The 25498-nt window shown below is 46.8% G+C and overlaps 3 protein-coding genes across 13 annotated transcripts in view; 2 read left to right on the top strand and 1 right to left on the bottom strand.

Annotated features, from left to right (window-relative positions):
- The first annotated feature begins 1750 nt into the window (after positions 1-1750).
- Positions 1751-13586, top strand: APOBEC2 (apolipoprotein B mRNA editing enzyme catalytic subunit 2). Its single transcript, XM_041747018.1, has 3 exons — positions 1751-2031; positions 9976-10539; positions 13167-13586. Exons 1-2 carry the CDS (start codon positions 1901-1903, stop codon positions 10517-10519), a joined length of 675 nt encoding a protein of 224 aa, XP_041602952.1. The 5' UTR covers positions 1751-1900; the 3' UTR covers positions 10520-10539; positions 13167-13586.
- Positions 13587-15555: 1969 nt separating this feature from the next.
- OARD1 (O-acyl-ADP-ribose deacylase 1) lies at positions 15556-21325 on the bottom strand. Of its 2 annotated transcripts, none has more exons than XM_041747031.1 (6): positions 21187-21325; positions 20544-20624; positions 19816-19960; positions 18834-18892; positions 17661-17773; positions 15556-16254 (listed from the first exon to the last, which is right to left on the bottom strand). In XM_041747031.1, exons 2-6 carry the CDS (start codon positions 20580-20582, stop codon positions 16152-16154), a joined length of 459 nt encoding a protein of 152 aa, XP_041602965.1. In that variant the 5' UTR covers positions 20583-20624; positions 21187-21325; the 3' UTR covers positions 15556-16151. The 2 variants fall into 2 exon arrangements, with proteins under 2 accessions (XP_041602965.1, XP_041602973.1); XM_041747039.1 differs by lacking the exon at positions 21187-21325 and adding an exon at positions 20719-20847.
- NFYA (nuclear transcription factor Y subunit alpha) overlaps positions 21129-25498 on the top strand; it is a 28671-nt gene continuing 24301 nt past the window's right edge. For 7 of the 10 annotated variants that reach the window (XM_041747008.1, XM_041746999.1, XM_041746985.1 and 4 more), the window contains exon 1: positions 21129-21265. The gene's annotated coding sequence lies outside the window, so the exon portion shown is untranslated. Of the gene's footprint in view, positions 21266-21833; positions 21967-25498 lie in introns of those variants that run through there. The other 3 variants (XM_041746960.1, XM_041746953.1, XM_041746946.1) reach the window with 3 other exon arrangements.

Here is a 25498-nt window from a genome sequence, read left to right as displayed (position 1 = left end):
CGACTCCTATTCTCTAGGCAGACCATGGAAGGGTACCTTCCCTTTCTATCACTGCCACCCAACCCCACTTGAGGCTGAGTTCCAACAGTTCCCCAATGTTCTCAGGTTCCTTACCATCAACCTCTAGGTGACCCTGACCTCACCCTTCTACTGTCCTGAGAATGGCCTAGAGTGTTTGCACTGCCCTAAACACGAACACCAGTGGCCTCCGCTAAGCATCTAAGCGAACATGATCCATCCAGCTTCCAATGCCATTTCAGCTCAGTGGTTTCTTTCTAGGGGCCCCAGGTGTCTCTCATTACTTTCACAGGCTTTTAACTGGCCCCTCTGCTTCTGTTCCTTCTCATCTTTGGTCTATTTTCCACCACGTAGCCTGAGTGATCCTGTAAAAATATACGTTAGACCATGTGTTTCATCTGTTCAAAAACACCGGCTCCCCATCTCACTCAGAGAAAAAGTCAAGGTGTTTGGCAAGTCCATAAGGCCCTACCTATCTAGCCCTTATTTACCTCCCTGGCCTCATCTCCTAGGGCTCTGCAGCCACACAGCTGTCTGCTTGCTCCTCAAACACATAAGGAATGCTCCCACCTCAGGGCCTTTGCACGTGCCCTTCCTCCCCTTGGAACACTTTCCACAGTGTACTCCCCTCACAATCTTCAGATCTTTTCTCAGTTTTCAAAGCCCTTCTCTGGCCACTCTATAAAAATATTACCCCACCCTTTGACACTTCTGTCCACCTTACCTGCCTTCTCTCCTTAGTACTTAGCACCAGCACATAGACTAGGTAGATATAGATCACTTATTTTGTGTATTGTCCAACCTCCTTCAAGCTCTGTGAGGGCAAGGATTTTCATTTGTTTTGTTCTGTGTCATATTCCCAATATTGAAACAGCACCTGGCATATAGTACATGCTCAACAAATATTTGTTAGATGAATTAAGGACCAACTGAGGAAATAGCATGAAGGTCAAATGTTTGGCCTCTGGAGTAAAGAGACCTGAGTTTGCATCCTGACTTTGCCACTCATGGGCTGTAAGGCCTTTCTGTGAGTCCAAGTTGCCCCACATGAAACGTGGGATGATACAGATTGTCTCCCAGGGCTGTTGAGAGCATTAAGTCTGATTTCACAGGTAAACCAGGAAACTCCCTGCCTGTCCTGAGCCTGTAAATGGCAGGATTGTTGTTACTGCGTGCTCCAGAACTGACACAGCATTACGTGGCTGTAACAGGCAAACTGGCCTCTGTTCCCTGGAAGTAATAACTCACAGTTTCTTTCCAAATTGGAAGTTCTTATCTTACTCTGTCTCAGGACCCTCCTTTCCTGAATCCACATTCCCCAGCTGAAGGTTTCTCTGCAAGTACCCCATCCAACATAAGCCTCATCCTGCTTGCACCTGCTTGCATGTCTCTCCTAAATCTCAGGACACCCACCTCTCAACCCCTTCCCCATCCCCCCAGTGGAGCTGGAAAGGTTGCACAGGGGAAACAGAGGGAAGAATATAAGGTGGAAGGACATAGTATGAATATATGCGTGAGCCAGTGGGGGCAGGGAGAGCAGGCCTTGCCATCCCCACCTGCCAGCTTCCTGTCTTTGCCTACTGATAAATAGGGGATGCTAATGGCCAGATTTTCCATTCCACCCCCCCCATCCCGGTACCCGCTGTCACTCAATTAAAAAAAGATAGAGGGCGAGGGCCTGGGGGAGGGGCAGAGGGCTGGGGTTATAAAGCCTGTGTGGCCCGGAGGTGAGAACACTAAGCCTGGCTTGCCCAGTCCTCTTCCCGTCATCCCCAGGCAGATTTAGCTGCTGACAGCTGCTTGGGACTCTGCCGCCAGACCCTGGCCCTAGGAACTCGCTGCCTCTCCCCTTTCTCAGTGACTGCAGAGCCACCACCCCTCCATGGCCCAGAAAGAAGAGGTCGCTGAGGCCGCTGCGCCCGCTTCCCAGAATGGTGAGGATCTGGAAAACCTGGACGACCCTGAGAAGCTGAAGGAGCTGATTGAACTGCCTCCCTTTGAGATTGTCACAGGGTGAGACCTGGGTGTGGGCCGTGGGGCTCTTCCGTAGAAGAACGTGGGTTGGGGGCAGGCTGGGGAAATTTAGGGTGGTAATAGTATGGGGTCAGGGTCACAGTTCCGCAGCCATGAGCCTACCATGTGTGGTAGGGGCAGTGGGGGCTACAGGGGCATCTCTCTTAGCCTCTTGGGTGACACCTCCCACCACCTCTAATCAAGGGGAAGTAGTAACAGCTCCTTGGAGGCAAAGGCCCAGAGAATGAAACCACCACTCAGGCCTCCTGGCACTGGGATATCACCTGCCTCTCCAGGTACAGGCTGTCTACTAGTCTCAGGGAGTTTGGTAGGAACATGGGATGACAGAAACATATTCAAATATGGCCCCAAAGTACCTCCTCCCTTGACTTCTTTCTCTGCTGCCGAGTACGCCTCTCTCCGCTCTCTGTATGGCTCTGGTTCTTTCTTTAGAGCTTCTCCCTGGAGTGGAAGATCCTAAGACAGAGAAAACAGATCCACCCTTTCCCTAAGCTGAGTGATAAGCACTTTTTTTTCTTATTGAATCAAGTCTGCCTCAGGGTTCTCCACATCCACTCCCAGGGCAACAGTAGTTACAGAGCAGGTAACAGTCCAGGGCCAGAAGCTTCTGGGCACCCTCAGCCATAGCCCCAAGGAGGATCAGGGACCCTGAGCGAAGAAGAGTCTCCAGGCCCCAAAGAGGCCTACAAACAGGGTCTTGTCCAGACGATGCCATCGCCAGGAATAAAACCAAGTTTTCCTTCCTCCTCTTCCCTCTCACCTCCTTTCACAGAAGACCCCCCCAAGAAGTTTGTAGGCAAAGAATAAGAAGTGGATGCATAGGGCCACTTTTCCTCCCTCAGCCCCAAGGCTTCCTCCATGGGCGTCTCCAGCAATGCCCACAGGCGAAGTAAGGTCCACACTAGGAGAAATTTCAGGAAAAATGGAGGCATGATGTCCTCAGGGGGCAGAGGAGCCCTGGGTGGCCATTCAGACTTGCCATTTTAAGCATGGCAAGTGATTTTCCAGCCCTGGCCTCAGTTTTGTCATTCTTAACATGAGGAAGTTACACTAAGTTGATCCTTAAGGTCCCTCCCAGCTCAGACATTTCCTGATTTCTAAGAGAATCTGAGGGAAAAATGCACCCTGGCTCCTGAGGGAGGAATTCAACCAAGAGCCTGGAACTTGTGTTCGCCCATGCCCAACCAATGAATGTCACCATCCTCACAGGGTTAGGGAAGCAGCGGAGTACCCAGTAATATAGACCTAGGGAGAGCCTAGGGCTACTAGGCCGGGAGAGTCGGCAATTCCAGTGGCTCTCTTCAGAAGGAGATCTTTTTCCTCACCCCTAAGCCTGCTGGTCCATGCTGCCTTGTTCACCCACGGGTACATACACATTCACTCTGTGCAGCACTGTGATCTCCCCAGCACAGGGGCAGGATAGGTCCAGAACAGAATTAGACTATGTTTGTTCAGTTGAACATGCTTTGGGGTCCCAGGGGGGTTGGTCTAAAGGTCAAATCCTCTGATGCAAACAACTTATGATCATCCAGGGCTTTGTAATCACTGAAAACTTGCACTAGCCCAAGAGCAAGCCCATTCAAACATCAGCACAATGCTGGGAGAGGGGGTTACGTTACTGCCACTCCACAGACAGGGAAACTGAGTTAAGGAGATTGAGTGATTGGTTCAACACCACCAGAACCAGTAAGTAGCAGGTCTTCTTCTGACTCCAGTCAAGTATTCTTTTCACAGGTCTCTGATTCACTATGGGTCCCAGATTTCCTGAACAGGGTTCCACCTACCTCCGTCTGTGAGGTAGTGGGGCTCAGAGGCTTCTCTGACCCAAGGCCCAGAAAAAGAGGTGCAGCCAGGGCAGTTTTCTGGGTGCTCTAAGAGCAGTTCAGGAGGGAGGTAGAGCCCTGTGTGTTTTCTGGCCACAAGTAACAGCTGTGGAGATCTGTCTCCTGGGCCCCTCTGCGTAAACAGATGGCTTAAAATAGCCCAGAGGTGCGGCTATGTCTGTGCAGGGACAGGAGGAAGGAGCAGCTTTCCTCTCCCTTCCTCTCCAGACACCCTGGTATCAAGGAGGTCAGCAAAGCAGCTCCTCTTCTAGCCTAGACTCCCACAGGGGTTGGAGCTGTCTATACTGCTCTTTAGATTTGGGCTGCAAACTAGCAGAAGAGTGAGTAGCTTGTCGGGAAAGTCTGAAGTGAGGAGGGTGTACCAAGTAGGAATAAGGAGATATGCCCTACTCATCATGATTCTGGGCTTGAATAGGGTACTCTGGACAGAAAGCAGGCCAAAGAACATTAACAAAATTGCATGGAAGAAAGTGTTAGAGAAAGGTCTAAATACTGTAGTGGTGTGCCAAAGCCAATTCATGATGACTGATAATCGATGGTATGCATCTCTTCCCGACTCGGTGTTCAATGACCTTCATGTTGGTTTCTTGAAATCTCCATAGTAGGAGTGTTTACAGGATCAATAAATCTTAGAAATCAGGACTTCCTTTCCTTTTCTTTCTTTCTTTTTTCCATTCTTCCTTCCTTCCTTCTTTTCTTCCTTCCTTTCTTCCTCCCTCCCTCACTCCTTTCCTCCCTTCCTCTCTTTCTTCCTTTCTGTTACAGAGCTGGGTGTTGAACCAGTACACAAAGGAAAGAGAGAACCCTCTAAACACAAGAAGGGCTTAGGTTTGGTTGTGCTTAAGATTGAGCTCTGATGGGTAAGATTTGAGGCCCAGAGAAGGCACCATCTGACCGCGCCAGGTTTAATTTCTTGAGTGTTGACCATTGTCCAAACTCTGAGGGGTTGGATTACTCGACTATCTTTCAGATCAGGAAACCAAGACTCAGGAGGATGATCAATTTGCCCAAAGCTAATGGATGGAGTAGGGCATAAGCCCCAGGAGGATTGTCTGACTCCAAATCACCACATTGCATCTAAAAAAGCCATAAATGGGAGGCTTTTTATATTTGACAAATATTTCCTGAATAGAAATCATTTATTTGCTGCCCGTTTTCCCCACTAGCATTTAACTTCCATGAGGACAGGGACTCTGCCTTGTAACTGCTTTATTCCCAGCTCCAAGAAGAATGCCTAGCCCCTAATAGATATTTGTTGAATAAATAAATGAACTAATGAACGAACACCTACTGTGTGTTAGGTCTCTGCCCAGGCATTAAGATAAGGAACTAATCGTGAGGAGGGCGTCTTGGAGGAGAGCAGTTCAGGACATATGAAGGGCCAGCAGCACTCATATATAGAAGAGAATTCCACAGGTTCACACCTGCCTCTGAACTCAGCATGCTTTAGGGAAGCTCTGGGGCACCAGAATTAGTTGTCTTCTCATCTTTCCATCCCAGTGATGAGGGACTGCGGCTCTGCCCAGCAGGACCCCTGGCTGTGTGTTTGTCTGTTTGCCTCTAGTTGCGTTGTGTATGATTTTACATAAAGCTGAACCTGCTATCAAAGGGATTAGCAAGGAAGAGAGATAAATGGCACAGGTTGTGACTCTGCTTTCAATCACTTCTTTAGCTACTGGTAGTTTACCCTGCCCACGTGGGGAACACAGAGAAGATAGGCAGGGTTCAGAGGAGAAGGCACAGCAGGAAGGAAGAGTCCTTGACTCGGCTGTTAAGGCCATAGGCCCCTCATGCCTCAGCCTGGATTCCAGAGTATGCCGAAAAGGCTTATTCCAGAAGGAGTAGAAGACTGCCATGGACTCTGGCCACCCTGGCCACCACGGAGGCTGGGGGAAGGTCAGAGCCCCACTGTGCAGACAGTGCCTCCCAGGGAAAGGGCAGCAGCTCAGGGCTCATCCAGGGCAGAAGCCCATCTAGAACCACAGACCAGAAGCCAGAAGCCCTGGCAAATCCCACCCAGGTTCTAGGAAGTCAGGCTGTTAGAACATTCCGCCTCTATCCTTCTCCCTGGGCCCACTCCTCAGCATCCACTTTGAAAGTGGTCTAGCAGGACGCCTGGGTGGCTAAGCGGTTTAGCACCGCCTTCAGCCCAGGGCGTGATCCTGGGGTCCCGGGATCGAGTCCCACATCGGGCTCCCTGCATAGAGCCTGCTTCTCCCTCTGCCTGTGTCTCTGCCTCTCTCTCTCTCTGTATCTATCATGAATAGATAAATAAAATCTTAAAAAAAAAATGAAAGTGGTCTGGAAAAGGGAGAAAGAGACCAAAACTAGTACTTCTGCCTCTTTTGAGCAGATCATGAGAGGTCTGGGGAAGAAACCTGAAACAAGTCAACACTCAATTACCCGTGAGTAGATTTTCCACTCCATGGATCATTTTGGAGCAAATGTTTAATCTCAGACCACCTTTGACTGCTTTCCAGGTTGTTCCCTTTCACTGTATAGATTTATGCCTAGGGAACAAAAATATTTTTAAATGTGAATGTGAGAAAAATATATCTACTACATTTATTCACATCCCTTCTCCCTCCATCAGGTCGACCATGCTCCAAATGGTCTTTCCTAGATATTAGGATTCTTGGTCTCCTGCCTAGAGAACGAACTGTGATGCCCAATAGCCTGGGCCCTAACGGATGAAGTGTGAGTGACCCATCTGCAGAGAGTATGAGGAAGTGGTGCTTGAAGAAGTGTGGGAAGGGAAGGAGTAACACTACTGGTTTCTGTGCCTGAAGTATTGACTGAACCCAGGTGAAAAAATCTGCCACCAGCGTGTTTCTCCCAACCACCACTCCAACACATGGACACACACACACACTCCATCTCAGCAAGATAACATCTGCTGGGCATGAGAGTATGGGATCTAAGTCAGCATGGCACTCAGACATCATGCTACTAGGGAAAAAAAAGATGTTTGCGATTATCTAAGAAATTAGTGTTACCATTTCCTTTCTTCTACTAGCAGGCATAATAGTGTCGACTTATTTCGTTCTATAAAATCGATTCTATAAAATCGCCCGAGATGGCCATGTTGTCTAGCTCACTGGAGGGCTTTCACACCTTTCCTACCTCTGCTCTCCTGGTTCCCCTCCAGAGCCTGGCTGTTTCAGGCTGTCGGAGGCCCAAAGAACCTCATTTGACCTTTATGGTCCTTCTGGAAAATCAGGAAGCCCGGTGAGAAGCCAAGCAAGCCCCATTCTTGAGCAAGCTCAAAAGGAAAGACTGGGAGCCAAGAGCCTCCCTGACTTTCTTTTGCCCCTTGAAAGTATTCCCTTACCTTAGGCACCTAGTCCAGAAGGCTCCACAGAGGCATAGATGATAGAGAGAGAGACTATAGGGCTGCCGGCCAGAGGGGTGGGAAACCGATATTTATAGAGAGGTGAACTTTCTTCCTCTCCCTTGGGTTTCAGGTTTCTCTAGGTTCTCTCTTGCAAAGGGAAGAAGAGGAAGGGAAAACATCACAGCTTGAGAGGCTGGGAGGAACAGCAGCCTCAGACCAGCCAGCCGGCTTGCAACTGCATGCTGGACCAAATTCACATTCTTGGCTGGGCTCTATTTGGCAAAGTTGGAGCAATACTTTTGGGGGCTCCAGAAGGAAACCCAAAGGACCACACAGACAGCTTTGGGGAACCCCCCAGTCAACCAGGCAGTCATGAATACTTCCAAAGTTTTTGCCTGAGAATCCATCATACAGGTGACTCTGGATTAGACTTGGGGGCAGTGGGGTATCTGGCAAAAGGCTCTGAAGAGCATAAAGTGTTTGGGCAAGAAAGGTAAGCTCTGTGGCTCTTGGGAGAAAAAAAAGAAAGCCATTCTGGGAAGTGAAGGGACCAGTTAGCACCAGTAAAATCCAGGATTGGTCTTGTAGGGTGAATTTAATTGGCAAGAGCTCAGTAGAAGTATGCTCCCAACAGGGATTGAAACAGGAGAGGTGAATCATTGGGCCATCATCCATTCTCCCAAAATGTTAAGTAAATAATAAACACATCCAACTAGGGACAGAGGGGTTTAGAGAGCTAAGTATAGTACCTGAAGGAATCCTGGGGCCAGGTCCTCAAACACATCCATCTCCACAGTGGAAACTTAACTTGACAGCAAGAGATATGGAAACTTGGGTGGAGACAATTTTGTGATGGGGGCGGGGAGTACTGCAGGGAAACAGCTCGTGTTTACTCAGCTCTTTGGCACCTGCTGCTTATCCCTAAGAAGCCAAGGCCCTGGGACACCTGGGGTTTCCCTGTAGCCCTGGGAGTTAGAAAGGGCAGGCATGCAGAAAAGTAACTACAGGGCATCTTCTGGGGAAACCATAGAGATTACATTTTTTTAAATTAATTAATTAATTATTTATTTTTGGAGAGAGTGTGGGGAGGGGAGGATGAGAGGGAGAAGGAGAGAGAGAATCTCAAGCAGACTCCCTGCTGAGCCTGAAGCCCAACAGATCCACTCAGAGGAGTCTACATACGTCCACACCTGGGCCCCATACCAACCCAATGAAATCAGAACGTCTAGAGGGGAGCCTGATGCAGGGCTCGATCCCATGCCCCCCAGATTGGGACCTCAGCCAAAACCAATAGTTGGACATTTAACCAACTGAGCCACCCAGGCATTCCCAGAGAGTACATCTTTTTAAAAAGGAAACATTCAGCCTCTCCAAGCCAGTACTCAATCCCCTTCTCTCCTGTGACATTTTCAATACCTCCTGTTAAAGCCTCCTCATTCTCCTTGGCCTCCAAACCTGCAAAAGTCCTTCCTATTTTAGAATGACACGCAGACACACTTGAAGATAAAAGCAATCAACTCCGATGTCCTCTCTAGCCCCTTTATTTTGCTCTCTCCTCCTTCTTACTACCAAATTTTCTTCCAAACCTGGCCTTTTCCTACTGGTTTCATTTCCTAATCATCCACCCACCCTCGAAGCCACTGGACATAGTCATCATCAAGTCTGGCATCCTAAGACACCAAGTGGGCTTGCTTAAAGTTCAGGCTTTTCCCTAGCCTCGCTCTACCTGCCTAAAGCCACCATGCCATCTCCCATGCATGTCACTTTTGTCTTTCTTTATTCAAGAGCCTGTAACAATTCTCTGTTGCCTCCTGAATCAAGACCAAACTTTCGAGAACCTTCCTCCCATGTCCTCCATGCTCCCTATGCATTTCAAATTAGCAGTTTTCAGCCACTCTTAGCTAGAGTCGAGCTGCTAGATTATAAGCGTCTGGAGGGCAGGGGCCAAGTCTTTTATGATTTTGAAATGACTCAATACTACACACAAGCTAAATCATATCAGGGTACTCTTAGGTAGTCTGACCTCAAAGATAAAAAAGCTCTTGGACACTTATTGGGTGACAATCCATGTTTCTGACTTGAGAAACAGTCACTGGGAGAGCATGGCACTGTGGGTGGTGGGCCATGCCACGCCTGGGATACAGTAGCCATGAGGGGCAGGGAAGAGAAGTGGAAGCAGGAGATGTTCTGCAAAATCCTCAACTTGCTCTGTCATGAGAAATTTCATATATGCTTGCTACTTTGTAAGATTACTATTGGAACAGCACTTTTCCAACCTGGCCACCTATTAGAAACATTTGGAGAGTTGTTTTTTAAAAATGCTGGTGCCTGGGCCCCCTCCAGGTGTTCTGATTTCATTGGTTTGGTGTGGGGCCCAGACATTGACATTTGTAGAGCCCTCTGGGTGGTTCCCACAGGGACCAAGTGAAAGAGTGACTGACTTAGAAATGCAGGAGTTGTGCCCTGGAGCGATGGTGGAGTGTTTGGAGACCCTCTCTACTGGGGTGACCAGAACGTGCACCTCCAAATTCTCTCCTCTCCTCCAGATAAACTCTCCTGCACTCCATCCTGCCTTGTTTGTCACTGATGTTAGCCTAGGCAGGCAAGGCCTGCTTTGACAGGAAGCATGAACATATCCCTGGGGCACCGACTTTGGAGAGCCACCTACTCAACCCAGGCTGATCTAGAAACAAGAGCTCATCATTCTCTCTTCTTCCCTGTCCCTCTGCCCTCCTCGACCCACAGGGAGCGGCTGCCGGTCAACTTCTTTAAGTTTCAGTTCCGGAATGTGGAGTACAGCTCTGGGCGGAACAAGACCTTCCTGTGCTACGTGGTGGAAGCGCAGGGCAAGGGAGGCCAGGTGCAGGCCTCCCGGGGGTACCTGGAAGATGAGCACGCCGCCGCCCACGCCGAGGAGGCCTTCTTCAACACCATCCTGCCCACCTTCGACCCGGCCCTGCGCTACAACGTCACCTGGTACGTGTCCTCCAGCCCCTGCGCCGCCTGTGCCGACCGCATCATCCGGACCCTGGGCAAGACCAAGAACCTGCGCCTGCTCATCCTGGTGGGGCGCCTCTTCATGTGGGAGGAGCCCGAGGTCCAGGCCGCCCTGAGGAAGCTGAAGGAGGCCGGCTGCAGGCTGCGCATCATGAAGCCCCAGGACTTCGAGTACGTCTGGCAGAATTTTGTGGAGCAGGAAGAGGGCGAGTCCAAGGCCTTTCAGCCCTGGGAGGACATTCAGGAGAACTTCCTGTACTACGAGGAGAAGCTGGCAGACATCCTGAAGTAGGCCACTGGGCCCAGCCTCACGTGAGTCATGGGGCCACTGCTGTGTCAGTAGCCCTTAACTTGGGTGGAGGGCCGGAGGGCAGGTGGAGTGAGTGGTCGTTTGGTTTGACAACCCCGCAACAAACTGCACTTCTCTGCTTTTGGGTTGGGTGTAAAAACATTTTAGATCTCTTTTCCTATTCTCTTTTCTCTGAATTCCTCCCAAAACCCTTTTCACTTCTACCCTTTTATATCAAGCCAATGTTCCCCACACTCAAGGTTGACAGGAATCCAAAAGCTTTGGTGAGACACAGTGACTTGCCGTGGCCAGATCTGGACGGTGCAACAGCAGAGAGAATATCTCACTCCCCTAAGCATGCCCCCATTAACATGAGTCCAGCTCCAACTCTAGACACTTCTGGGTGCCCTGCTCCCAACCCCATTTGCAATTTTACCCTTCTGGTGCCCTGTGATGGAAGTTTTTCATTCCTTCAGGGACAATATTTTTCATTTTTGGTACTCTTGAAAGTCCCCAAATGGATTTGTATTCAACTTATTTATTGCCAGAGAAGCTTTCATGTTTTCAAACAAATGGTCCTGCTTTGAAGGAGACTGATAATTCGTGCATAACGCAGGAATGTATAATGCAGGAATATTTTTCTTGCTTTGAGAAGAACCTCTACAGCACTGATAGAAAAATGCTGAATTCAGGAATGGGAATATCACAGCAACAAGTTCTTTTTATGGAGGAATGCTGAAAGGGTTAAAAAGATGTTTGTAAATTAGACAGCAGCTCAGAAGTAGCCTCCTACAGCCATCAAGATGAGATAGGAGAACTGGAAGTAAAGATTAGCTATTTAAGCAAATAATTAGGACACAATTAAGGCCAATTTGGCCTCTTGCTGAGGGTAAATTAGACTCTCACAGAAACAGGCCGATTACCCTCAGGAAAGAGAGTAAAAGATCCTTCACTAACTTTTTTTGAGTTTGGTCTGATTTAGTTGGTTCCTTCAGAAATGCTACAACCAAATCCCTTCACAAGGCCTGAGTTACTGATCAAAAACCTCCAGAATCGGAGAAAGGGTCTTTACCAGCCTTTTCTCCAATTTCAATCCTGGAACAGTTCACATATTAATAAAACATAAAGCGGCACGCTTCCATGAAGTTATTCAATTTATTTTTGGTGTCTCCCTCTTAATATTTTTAAGAGGTGACTCCATAGAAACATTTTGGGAAATATCAATGTTCTGGAGCTTGATGTTGGCAGGTGTCTGCCATTAGACATGCATACAGGGTGCCTGATAATTCTCTGAGCATTTGCCAATCTGAGAAGACACGATTTTCAGCCATTTCTTACAAAAAGCAGTCCATATTCAGTGAAGTTAGTGAGAAGATGGTCAGGTAATGCCATGCTGTAGTCTGCTCACATTAAAATAAGACACCACTCAGAGTGGTGGTGAGTAGTAGTAAAAACAGATTTCTAAGGGAAAATACAAAATTAAAAATTTAAAATTCTTTGAAGATTTTATTAGTGTAGATGCTATCACTGTAATTATAAACCCTATGTATACTCTCCAGAATGATGACTGGTAGCTTAATTTTTTTTTTTATTTTATTTTTTTTTATTTTATTTTTTTTTTTTTTTATTTATTTATGACAGTCAGAGAGAGAGAGAGAGGCAGAGACACAGGCAGAGGGAGAAGCAGGCTCCATGCACCGGGAGCCCGACGTGGGATTCGATCCTGGGTCTCCAGGATCACGCCCTGGGCCAAAGGCAGGCGCCAAACCGCTGCGCCACCCAGGGATCCCTGGTAGCTTAATTTTAACTATAGTATACTTTCTTCTTAAACACCTTTCAGAACCACAGGCCATTTCTTCCAGCTGCCTAACCAGCAAGTCCTCAGAGATGAGTGTGTGTGTGTGTGAGATGGTGTTGTTTTTCCATTAAGTCAAGTAATTACACAGCTAAATCTGCTATAAAAATTAAACATTTCAAGGAGGATTAAAAAGAGCTTTTAATTTTAGATAATTGAGGGTTGTATCTTATGCTAATCTAAACGGAAGTAAAATAGATAAATCAGTTTGAGGGAAAAGTCCATTTCCAAGTCAAATTATTTTTAAATAAAATATTATTGGACATGTTCCACATTATAAGCCTCCTTCCATTAGTGTACATAACTGTATTATCTGGATCCATTAACATGTTTCCAGGTACTCTATTTGAGTTACTCATTTTCCTGAAGGGAAAGGTTAAAATGTACGAAGTCAAAAAAAAAAATTGGCATGAAATAGAGTTGTAATCTAAAAGCCCAAAAGAACAACTTTGCTTAATTAAAATACTAAGAAATGGGCATTTGTTAAAGGAAATTCCCTTATACTTCCTAATCCATCTTTTTTAAAAAAAAAAAAATGATAGAATAGGATTTAACCATATATTTAACTCAAGAGAGTTAAGGTAGAGATCTTCTGAGTTTTTCCCTGTGTGAACCACACCAAAACATGACCACAACATACCTAACATTGGATAAAGCAGAAATCACAAGAGACTCTAGGGAAGAAATTCAGAGACTTGCTCAGAGGGCACACAGGAACCCTAGCTCAAAAGAAAACTCTTCATTGTTTGGGGCCAGGAGAGCTCTCAGTAACATGCTTTCTGTTTTCTCACTAAGGTCTGCCTGCTGCCACCAGGAGACAGCAATGATATGTATGGCCATGTGGGACATGCCTGACTTCCTAATACCACTTGAGCTGGACAACACTGGACACCAACCAATCCTAGTGCACAGGTCCTCCAAGGACTCTAAATATACTGCTCATGCTGTAAATCATTTAAGCCATGACTCTCTCTAAGGCTGCTCTTGGGAAAGAGGAAAGTGAGTTGCAAGGAAAGAAATGGCAACCATATATGGACACCAGGGATCTGTGGGGCAGAAGAGTCTAATTATTCCCCCAATGGGCTGCTTAAGGGAAAGAGCCTCAGACCCAAGGTCTGTGCAGATCTTTAAAATATGTCCAGAAATGCATTTTATGTGAAGTTGGTTTTTTTAACAAAGAAAAATGGTAACATTAATAAAAGAAGTTGTGTGGTTTTTCTGTGAGGTTTTTTTTTTTAAGGAACTTGGACATTTAGAAGTTACTATGAACAGTGATCAAGTCCTAGGAATAGGGATGTTCCCAGGCTATGAGCCACGTCATGACATTAGAAAGTGGAAGGGAGGCTTAACCCAGGGCTGGTTTAGGCAATACAGGATACCAGCTCTCCCAGGCCAACTTACCACCTTGGTCTTGATCTTTATCAAGTATTTCCTTTTGAGATTACTTATGAATGCCTTTTCCCTTCTCTGAAGACAAGGAATATGGCAGAGGGTGAAACAAAGGGCAGGGGAAATCTTTTTATAAGGTATCTGTGTTCCCATTGCCGATTAATAAGCAATTAGCCACTTGATTTCAATGTTTAGACGCACACCCTGTAAGATTAGTTATGTGGTACTTGATGGTGACAGCAGGATGGTGTCCAGTCTCCTTTCTTAAAAGGCTTGAATCCTATGTAGAAGCAAAATTTCACATACAAATTTCTGGGTGTTTGCCAAACTCTAACTAGGTTTCCAGGAATAATGTACTCATTCTGTCAGGCCATGCCTCCTCTTCCCAAGCTTCAAGTGTAATAAGTCATCAGAATTTGACCCCAAGACTATCTGCAAATGACAAAGCACTTTATCACATCCCTGCTGAGTCCCAGAATTCCACTTACAGCCAGTCCTCCCCAAGACTAGCCTTTGTTCAAAGAATCTTTAAGGCTCATAGTTCCATGAAAAAAAAATAACCCTAATCCCTTTAAATGTAGAAGCCTACAAAACCAATGTTTTGAGCCAAGAGGAAAGATTTATTTGCATAGTTAAGCAAAGTACTTTGATTCTAAGTTTCCTCTTACCATCCCACTCTCATTTTCCATGTTGTGTATTCAGATATCCTTTTTCCCCTTCAGTTTTATCCTATGTGGACAGAAGCAAAGCTTCAAGAAAAGCCTTAGTCTAAGTTCAACAATGAACCTGGCCCTGCACCGCCCCTACCCCAACATAAATTTGTCTGTTTCAGAGATACACAAATACTGAAGTACTTCTTGAAACTGCTGCCTCCTATCACACTGCAGTATGATAAGAACACGAGTCTAAAGTACAAAGATTATATTTAACCAGTGTTCTTCTAGTGTTTCAACAAGCCCCTTCTGAAACCCAGTTCTTTTTACAATAGGGAAAGCAGTTAAGTCCCAGGACAGACCCAGAATTCACTCTAGCGAGGAAATCAAGAGTAGGTCTGGCTAGTTTAAATTTTTATTTTTTTAAGTAGGCTCCACACCTAATGTGGAGCTTGAACTCAAGACCCCAATCTTAAGAGTCTCATGCTCTACCCACTGAGCCAGTGAGGGACCCATTTTAACTCTTAGGATCATAGTAATGGTAAAAGAGAATTCCACTAGTTTTCCCAATACCTTTGATATGAATCCAGGAACCTATTCTTACACTGTAAACACAGGATTGGATAAAGTGCTGCTCTCTTAACCTAAGAAGAGAAGGGGACTAACATGTACTGTTTTCCATCCCAGCTGACTGCATGATCACAATTCTCTTCAGCTTCATAGCACAAAGAAAACAAGCCATCTCCCCCACCACACCCCAAACTACCAAACTAGAATTTTTGAAAGTCGCCCTTTTTCCTAGAAGATTCATAAGGATTTTGTTGAGAACCACTGATTTGAGTCATTACTCTGCCCTAAGCAATTTAGCAGGCATTGAATGTACATTATGTCATTTGTCCCATGACTGAATTCAGACCCATTCAACTGTAGAAGCTATGTGGTGGACAGGAGAGAGGAAGAGTTCACCATGAGGAGATCCTAAATTCCCACCTTTCCAGTAATGCTGACCCCACAGTTCTTGTCTGTTTTTCTTCTCACCCTGTTCTGCCCACTGGACCTTTTGTCTGACTCTTTCCAATTAAGTTACAGGTGAATCCTCCATTACCCAGGTCCAGAACAGATGTGTGCACAGAACCTCAATGGACCCCCAAGAAAAAGATATTTATTCTTCCTTTTCTCTCACCACAAATTTCTTATTAACAACGTTAAGACTTATTTTTGTAATTTAAACAAAACAAAACCCAGAATTCTCTCCTAGGATATGACATAAGGATAATATCAAACAATCTCACAAATGACAAAAGATGAAAAACTACTTGAAATATTCATCCTTTCTGTAATTTCTCTTCAACAGCAGAGAAGTAGAATCAATGCTGCCACCTAGTGGCAAGCTGAACAAGTCAGGTAGTATCCTGGAGCAAAACTGGTCAGAGGCCCAATCAACTATCTGGTTTCCCTGCCTAATATGAGGCATTCTACTCCTTACTTTCCTGTCAAAAAAAAGAAAAAGAAAAAGAAAAAGAAAAAAGAAAAAAGAAATCACATCAACATTTTCCAAGCAATCCCTCCTCCAGAGTCCCAGTCTCATCATGAGAACACAGCAACCCAAGTCTGGCCTGTGACATAGACTACTTCACATGAAACTTTCTTTAGACTGTTTTAAGGTCAGTTCACTCAGTGCTATGGTCCAGTAGGGATGACACAGGAGATCATGGACACATCCACAGTGTGCATCTGTTCACAGTGTGTACACAGTAATTCTGATGTCTGTTGCTTCAAACACTTCCTCAATCATTGCAGATACATTTTCCCATTGCAGACGATCGAGACCACATCCAATCCTGAAAAAGACAAAACAGCTCCACAGGTTGTGATGAAGGTACCAAGGAAATCACTTCTTCCCTCTTCCTTTAGGCTGCACCCACCCAAAGGATTAAGACAAATGATCTGAGCCCACACCTATGGGCGGGAATTTCAAAGCAAATTCCTGTTGTGAATCCCCTGGGTTGATGGCCCCAACATCCAATAGCTGTCACTTTTTTGCTAATAAGGTGCCACTTCTATTGTTTGAGGCTACCTTGAGAAAATTGGTGACTACAGTGGCCCGAGGGACTCACTATCCTTTCTATATCTAATGGTAAAAACTAGCTGGGATTTTAAAAACACACTTTTGATAAGAGAATGCTAAGGAAAATAAAAAGAAAGAGGGACAAAGGACAGGATCTCTGCAAAAAGGAATTCAAAATGAAAAGCTTGGAATTGCCAAGCTGAATGCAGTTCACCAGTAAAAAAACCTGAGTCAATCCATAAAACTCTTCTGCGTGGCACTTTTTTTAAAATTTCTTTTTATTGGAGTTCAATTTGTCAACATATAGCATAACACCCAGTGCTCATCCCATCAAGTGCCCCCCTCAGGTGTGGCACCTTTCTTCCAAGATGTTACTTTATTGATCCTCGATACCCCTAGGGAAAAAAGGCTTAAAATTGCTAATTTCATATAGTCTGATAATTAAGTCCCTTAAAAAATCGTGATGAGAACACACAACAATTTCTAATACAGAAGACAGAATACATTGAAGCCCAGGGTAAACGAGGGATCTTGTAGTCACATTCCTAAGTAACTTGGGGCTTAGAACAAACCTGCATGCATGGTCAGTATGGACTCAAAACTGGACAGGAAGATTAATGACCCCAAGCCTAATTCCTAAAAAGAAAATAAACACTGAACCCCTAACATCATTCCCTTAAGCTCTGAATAGCTAGGATCTAAGACAATGTACAAGGGACATATCCTCTGGCTACTACCCACTGACCACAAACAAGCATGCAGTTTAAAAGGCAGTGATAATTTACAACTTTCTTTGCACCAGATTAACAGGTTCAGGACACCTTAAGTGGCCCAGAATATCACCACTGTTCAGTCTTGGTTCTTAGGCTTTTACTCCTTCAAGAACAGAGCCTCAGCCTCAGGCAGAAGACGCCCAGAATTTAACAAAGGTGACTGAGCAATATGTCGTCCCTATTAAGTAGGCTGAAACTGGTGTGTTTTAATTATCCTGATTCATTCAATCCAGGTTAAGAAATGGGTATAAGGTAGCCTAATGTCTGACCACTGGTTCACTGATGATTTTTTAAAGTTTTTAAATTTGTCACTTTCAAGCCTATATTTTGAGTTAAGCTTTCAAGTCAGACAGCAAATCCCACCAGCCAATTACAAGTCTTCATTCAGGGCCCTGGATTTCCTTGCCTGGGCATGGAGAGATCGGTGACTCCATTCTTCAGACAATGGGACTTCATGGCTTCTAAACTCTTCTGTAAGTTCTCATAAGTTGGCTTATGTGAAGCCCTTTTCTTTGTAATCTGAGTACAAAGAATGAATTCAAACTTCCATTAGTCCAAAATGATAGGCAAAGAAGAGCCATCACATTCTCCCAACATCCTAATAATTAAAGTAAGTATATTTTTATAGAAAAGTTCAGAGCAGGATGACCAATGTCAAACTGTGCTTTCCAGTTATAGGAGGGCCTCAGAAAAATCCACGAAAAGGGCCTGAGAAATCCTGCCATGTGATAACCTTTCCTTTTCCCAGGAAGCCCAGGAGATTGGCAGGCTGTACCTATTGTCTATTGTTTTTAAGCAAGGTAGATGAAAGTCCTTGTGCCACTTCCAAGAGATAAGCAATGTATCTACAACAAGGGAGAACCCATACCACCTGAAAACTTCCTGTTAAGTCTATTTAGAAACGATGCTTATTTGCTTTTTGTTTCTCTATAAAGAACAAAGAGAAACTGGTAGCATTCCAAACAAGACTAGAAGCTACACTGACTTTAAGGAGAGCATCCAAAGGGCTTAGGACATGTCCCCACTCAGTGTGCTGTCCCACTCAGACGTGTAGTGGGTTGGTTGCTATAAGTGACCCAGCACCATCACCAAGAAGCTACATTCCTTCTGCAGCCTGGAGACCATTCGGACAGTGAAAGAATCCCACACTGAGACAGAAGGCAGGGAAGGAGTTAAGTAATACTAGGCACTGCATTCAAGAAGAAAGAACGAGAGAAAAACTCCTTTGGGCAACATGTCTTTTGAGATACTATTATTGCTATCTCACTATAATTAGGAAACAACTAAAGTATGAGGAACATCTCTAATTTTTCCAAGTCTTAGAACAGAGGTTTTTGGTGGCTGTCACAGTACTCTTTCCCGTGGAGCTGGGATGCAGCCTCATGTTCTTTTCTAACCCTTGTGCTCCATATAGCCATACCACTTATTCCAAGTTATCATGATGATATCACAAGCTTTTTGTCAACTTTAGCTGTCTAGAATGGACCACTATGATCAGCAAATGCAGTACAGCCCACATGTTCACCAGTCCTTATGACTTAGTGGGAACTGACATAGTGAGAATTGACCCCCATCTTACCAAGTAATATATATATCGCCCATCTCTCTTCAGAACAGCCACTTCTCCAGATTTCTTTTCTAAGAAAAAGTTATTCAATAATAGAAAGGTGGGGGAGAGGGGGGTGGGGGGGGAGGGAAATCAAAGCACCGATTTGCATTCTTCGATCTGAAAAAAGAAACTTTATAGATCTGAATTCACTTCAGAACTAAAAATAATTTTCAATTCTGAAGAAACACTGTAACACTTTGCTCCTTATCAGCCTTAGCTTCCAGCTTTCTCATTATTTTTTTGCTTGTCTTCCTCTTACCCCATCTTTTATCCTGACCATATTTTCAAATACATCCTTATTCACTTGAAAAACTTTAATGATTTTTTTTACATACAGTTATCATGCTAAGCATTGTGAAGAATATAACTGTAATAAAAGTTCCTAATCACTAAGGAGTTTTCAATGAAGAGGCAGTGTCATGTTTATAGAGAACTATAATAAAACAGTATGAAATTGTCTTAAAGGAATCATTAGGGCAACACTGACCCAATAAACAACTGTTTCAGAAGTTCTACATGTGATTCTAACACAGACCTCTGGTTTAAAATCTCCGGTAGAAAGTGAAAGGAAGATATTTTGAAATGCCTCTTTGAACACTAAGTATAAAATGAGTAAACAGAGGATCTTGAATGTCGGGTTAATACCTGTAGACTTTGCTGAGCACCTTGGTTATTGAAGGTTTCAGAAAAGTGGAGTAATATCAAGAAAGTTTTAGGATGGAGGAAGAGATTAAAAACCTTCATAAGAATTCAAGTTTGGTGTGGTAAAGACCCAAACTAGAGGCCATTTTTGTAGAGGAATACCTTAATCTGAAGAGTTACAAGTACTCAGTGGTTAGGACCCCCCCCCCCCCACCTCAGTATGTATATCCTGGTCTAATATTTAAAATACAACAGGAGGCCATGATGCTCTACACAAGGCACACTAATTGAGCTGTTTTTCAAAACTCACGTTGGTTTAACAGTTCCTGCACCCCTCCAAATTTCTTCTTGAAGAGGACAGCTATCCCAGCACCCATTCGACAATCCTCACTGATACAGTGGGCTAAAGAGTCTGTTTTGGGACATGCAAAAAGGTCTCCTTTCACATAAGTGATCTAAAATGTGAAAAGGGAAAGAAGAGGTTTTATTTGATACAGAAAAACACTAAGCCTAGTTCTTTCATTTCCCTTTACTGCGTCCCCCACCTCTATCCCTCCTCGATTGAAAACCAGATCCACAGGGTCGCCTGGGTGGCTCGGTGGTTGAGCCTCTGCCTTTGGCTCAGGGGGTGATCCCAGGATCCTGGGATTGGGTCCCAGCCTTGGGCTCCCAAAGAGCCTGCCTCTCCCTCTGCCTGTGTCTCCACCCCTCTCGGTGTCTCTCATGATTAAGTAAATAAAATCTTTAAAAGTTACAAATAAATAAAAAATAAAAATAAAAACCAGATCTGCAGAACTTAAGGGAGTCAACCACCACAAATTAAAAGAATGTGTAAAAAAAAAGCAAAGTGATGGATGGGGTCTCTGCCCGGACTCTTTCAGCCTTTTTGAAGTAAAACAGCTGGAGAAGGTAGGGATGAAAATAAAAAAGAGAGAGTGAGAGACAATTCAATTGTTGCTTTAATTTAAAAGGGCTTATGCTTTTGACCTCAATTACTCTGAATTTCTGTTCACCAGTAAGTTAACAGTCGCTACGCACTCTGCTTCCTTCCGCATCTTCAAGAGGGCTGCCGGCCATGATACGGAGTCGCTACTCCCAGAACTTAAGGGGTTTCTCCAGCTGGGAAGGGAAAAGGAAGGAACAATGCTCAGGCGGCCTCGATATGCTACAAAGTGCCCTGGCCACCCATTTGGCTGGTGATGCCTTCCCGCACCACTTGTCGCTGGGCCTCGGGGACGGGATGCGAAGCTCTGCTGGGGCAAGGACCGAGCAGGGCGGCGGCGGGGGCGGGGGCGGCAGGGGCAGGGGCGGGGGCAGGGGCAGGGGCAGGGGCGGCGGGCCCGCTCGCTTTCCGCGCTTTCGTCGGCCGAGAGGCGGTCCCCGCGAGGCGCCGCCTCCCTTCTCCGCTCCCGGGCGCGGCGGGCTTGGGGCAGTCTCCTCTTCTCGGCACGACCCAAACCTATCTCCCCCGGTGGGTTTGGCCGGGAAGAGAAAGGGAGGGGCTTGGCCACAGTCCCGCGGAGCGTCCGGGCCGGAGGGCGGGGGACGCGGGAAGCGGCCTCTCCGGGAAGGCGCAGGCGAAGGAGGCCAAGCGCGCCTGCTACCTGCCTCCTACCCCGAGGACGGCCAGCGAGGGGTCCCTGGGGAAGAGCGGGAAGGCTCGCTCCAAGCCTCAACGTACCGGGGTTACCCTTCACCGGGTCAGGAGTCGGCCGCCGCGAGGTCCCGCCCCGCGGGGAAGGGCTCGGGATCCGGCCCTGGTAGGTGGGAAGCCGCGCACGGACCCCAGACGCGGAGCCAATCCCGCCGCAGCCCTAAATTGCACGCACGTAAGATGGCCGCCCGCCGCGCGGGAGCGGGGCGGAAACAAGCCCCTCTAGCTGGCCCGCCGAGCCCCTACTCTTTGGTAATGGCCGCCGAACTTCCGGCGGTAGAATCCGTGGAATGTCCCGCCGCCGCCCGGGCATGCGTAACGAGACAGCCCACCGCGAGTGGGGGAAGAACGGCGCTTGCGCATTAGCCCCCGGGGGGGGGGGTTGTCTCCAGCGACCGCAGCGAAAGGGGTGGGCAGTTGGCAAAGGTGCTAGTTAGCGCCTGCGTAGTACTATGTCGAGGGCGGCGTTTGAGTTCAAGGATCTGGCGCTTCTCGAAGGCGCCTGCGTATTCCTCCAGCCCGCGGCGGTGTCAAATCAGAGAAGTGGGCGTGGCTTCGCGGCACGCCTGCGCGATGCTCCTCCGACAGGGGGTGGGGCGAGCCCGCTGCTGGGGTTAGGGGGCGTGGTCTCAGGGGCGCCTGCGCGGAGGCGGTTGGAGGGAGGCCCGATTCCCCTTTGTTCGGGTTCGCCATTTTGCGAGGCAGCGGCAGTGGCGGCGGCAGCGGCGGCTGGAGCCTCTGATTGGGTTTCGGGGTCCGGTACTGGAGCCAATCAGCGCGGGCAGCGAACCGGGGGAGCGAGGCACGGTGAGTGTGAGGAGCCAATATCCAGCGGCCCAGAGCCGGCCCCAGCGCCCCGATTGGCGGGTCTCGCTGACCACTCAGGAGAGGCCCAGGCGCCCGTCGAGCCCCGGGAGTCTCGCTGAGCCCAGCCGAGCGGGGCGGCCGGCGGCCCGGGCCCGGGGCCTGGGAGTGCCCCGGGCCACTCCCGGCCGGGGCCTGCAGGGGGCCGCCCCGCGCGGGGACGGCGCCCTCGGAGCGAGCAGCCCGGGGGCCAGCCTCTTGCAGGGGGCCTGTGCCGTTGGGGATGCGTCCGCTTCTTTCCGCTCTTCAGGCCCAGTTGTCAGGCCCCAGGCTCGGGGTTCGTGGGCCCGCTTGCCCCAGCGCCCCTCCGCCCAGGTCCACGCACGCCCGGGGCCTTGGTCTCCTCCAGATCGCCCCGGCCTCACACAAGTCCGTCCTGGCCCCCTCCGTGCTCTGGCCCTCGGGGCGGGCGACCTTCCGGGGGCCCCGCCGTCCCTGGCTCCCCGAGAGCCGGGTCTGCTGGCCTGCTCCCCCGCCCCGGCCCCGGGTCGCGAGTGAGGCCCGGGGAAGGTGCGCGCCGCGGCCACGGGGCCCTGACCGCGGCGGGGAGAGGGGCGGGCCCGCCCCGCCGGCCCCGGGGTCGCGGGAGGGGGTCGGTTGGCGCGCCCACTCCCCGGCCCCGCCGCGCCCCTCCTCTCCGCACGCTCGGCCCGGGGCTCTGGCCCGGCGCCGTTACCACCCCCTTTTGGCTCGTCATTTCCTCTTCTCCCCGCCCCGCTCGCCCGGGAAAGAACCGCACACCTCCGTCTTGGAGTCCGACCAAGCGGTCTCCCTTTCTTGTCCCGGCCGTGCAGCCGGCCGGTCCATTCGGTGCCTGCAACCTCTCACTCGTAGAAGATTGCCAGCCCTGCGCATTCCTTTGCCCGGAGGCTGCACACACAACTTGTTTCTCGTATTACTAGTTTTCCCCTTCGCTCCTCTTGCGAACTCTCCCTCCTTTGGGAATGCAGATTTCTTTCTTTTTTTTTTTTTCCCTTTCACTTTCCTGTGTCACTTTGCACGTGTCAGGTTTGACCCATTGGTGCAGCCCACAGCCGTCTCTTGATTTATTTTTTTTTTTTCTAGCATACTTTGTAACTCCCTGCTAATGTTTTCCAAGTAGGTATTTATAGAGCGTTAACAATATTGTGGGGTTTTCTGTTAGGGTGAGACGAAATCTCCATTGACAGCCATGTCTCTAGCAGTTAGTATGTACCAAGCATCAATCTATATGCTGGGGAGGAAGCAGATAGAGGTCAGTAAGAACCTTGCCTGCCTGGTGGATTAACAACAAATGGACGGCTAATTAATATTTAACAGTTAGTCCTATAATGAGGCCAAGTTCAGTTCTGTGAAGTACTGGTGTGTGAGCTCCTAACAGCCTCGGTGGAAGATTCATGTTGCCACACTTTCCATTGGCCTTGAAGGACAGACAATAAGATTTTTTCCGACAGGAAAGAATGGAAGAGCATTAGGCACAGAGAGAAGAAGAGGATGTGCAGAGACACCAAATTATGCTGTGTTTAAGGGGGAAGAATTTAGGCTGGAAAGACTAACTGGTAAAAGCACCTGTATATCTTGATAAGGAATTTTCAGAAGCAGTTATCTTTTGGAGGTTCAGATGGAAGAAATCTCAAAGTGTATTTTTTTCCAGGGTTGGAAAAAAAAAGTTTCTGACCTGTGGGCTTCTGCTCCACAACAGCAGCTGACTTTGGGGGAAGAAAGAAAGATTTTTCTCCTAGGACTTTAAAAGCTTTTATTCCTGTGAAGCACCTACTATAGTCTTGGCCAGTAGAGTAGGTCTTAAGTATATGGTGCCCATTTTTATAATCACTTTAAGGTCATAAAAAAATAATAAAAAAAAACTAATAAGTTTCAGAAAACTCTTCCTGGTCCAGTGCTCTCTCCACTAGTAAAACTTCAGGCACAGCTTTTTTTGTTTTCACTTTTTAGAACATGTTTCTTATTGTTTAAATCATATTCTTAAGTTCATTTAAATATTATCCACATTAGTTAGATGGGACAGCACGTCTGAGGTGTTTTTTAGAACATATTTATTTTCCAAATATTGTTTTAACCTTGGTATGTAAAAATGGATATATCTAGCCTCTTTAAAACCACCAGGCGTTTTCATTAGACTTTTTTTTTCCTAAAAGGCAATAACAAATTACAGTCTGGTTGTTCTTACACTAAACATCTGTAGAGCATCCACCTGTCTGCAGAAGAACTTTCCCTGGAATTTTAAGAGATCATATATTCTGGCCTCTAGTTCTCTCTTGACATGGGGCTTTCTTTTTTTTTTTTTTTATGATTTTATTTATTCATGAGAGACACAGAGAGAGGGAGAGACAGACACAGGCAGAGGGAGAAGCAGGCTCCACGCAGGGAGCCTGATGTGGGACTCGATCCCAGGACCCAGGGATCACACCCTGAGCAAGGCAGACGCTCAACCGCTGAGCCACCCAGGCATCCCAGACATAGGGCTTTCTAGCCCACTGTTCATATCCTGAAATTTCTCTGTCCTTGTTTTTACGCTCTCTTCGTTTAGAGTACTCCACCCCCTCTGACACCATCACGTGCTAAATCTGTCTCACTTTGGATCAAGTCAGATGCCACATTTTCCTAAAGCCTTCTTTGACTTACCTACCTCACAGTGGAAGAAATGTTTTTTCTCCCTATTACTGTTTTACCTTCTCAGAGTTCCAGTACAGATTTTTACTTCGTTACCAAACTTAAAGACTCTGACATTAGGATTTTCATCAGAGTTTTCTTTTTATTTCTGAAACTTTAAGGATGATGTATGGCAGATGGTGCATCATTAGTGGAGACAAGGAGCAAATTAGGAACTCCAATCCAGAAATCCCTCAGACAGCAGGGAAGCTGGACAGTCCTTTGTTCTCTGGCCTTTTATCAAACACAGATTAGGACCCATTTGTTGAGTTGTGAATTTAATGTAGTGGGTAATGCTGCTCTTTTTTTTTTTTTTTTGTAATACAATAGGAAATATCAATGCGCATCCGGTATTACATAAAGATACACGTTCTTGGAAATTTTGTTTCAGTTACTTTTTTTTTCTATGTACCGGTTGCAGTAATCTGTGATACAAAATGTGTATCTTCCTGAGAATTGTGGTCAAAACAATTTGAAGGCACTGTTGTAGTCTTTACCTGGTAGTGATTGTTAAATATAGTAATTTCGAGGAGCTTTTCATATCCTTATCATTGAGCTTTCGGAAGTTTTAGTTTTAAAATGTGTAGGGCCGCATAGAATGAGTTCTCAGTAGTCAGTTATGTTTAGCTTGCACTTTCAGGTGGGGAGGAAGAAGATTTTCATGCTAGCCAAAATATACACATAATCACTCTTTGAGGAAGAAACACCCGAAACTGTGTTAGGCTCAAGAGCTAGGCTGAATAAATCCAGCTGGCTTAATTTTGTTCAAATGTTGGACAGAAAAGCACTGGAGGGAAGACAATATCACATTGTATTGCAGTTTTGG

The sequence above is a fragment of the Vulpes lagopus genome, chromosome 1, assembly GCF_018345385.1.
Source record: "Vulpes lagopus strain Blue_001 chromosome 1, ASM1834538v1, whole genome shotgun sequence".
NCBI lineage: Eukaryota > Metazoa > Chordata > Mammalia > Carnivora > Canidae > Vulpes > Vulpes lagopus.
Note: the sequence above shows the minus strand (reverse complement) of the source record. Positions and strands in the feature narration are given on the sequence as shown.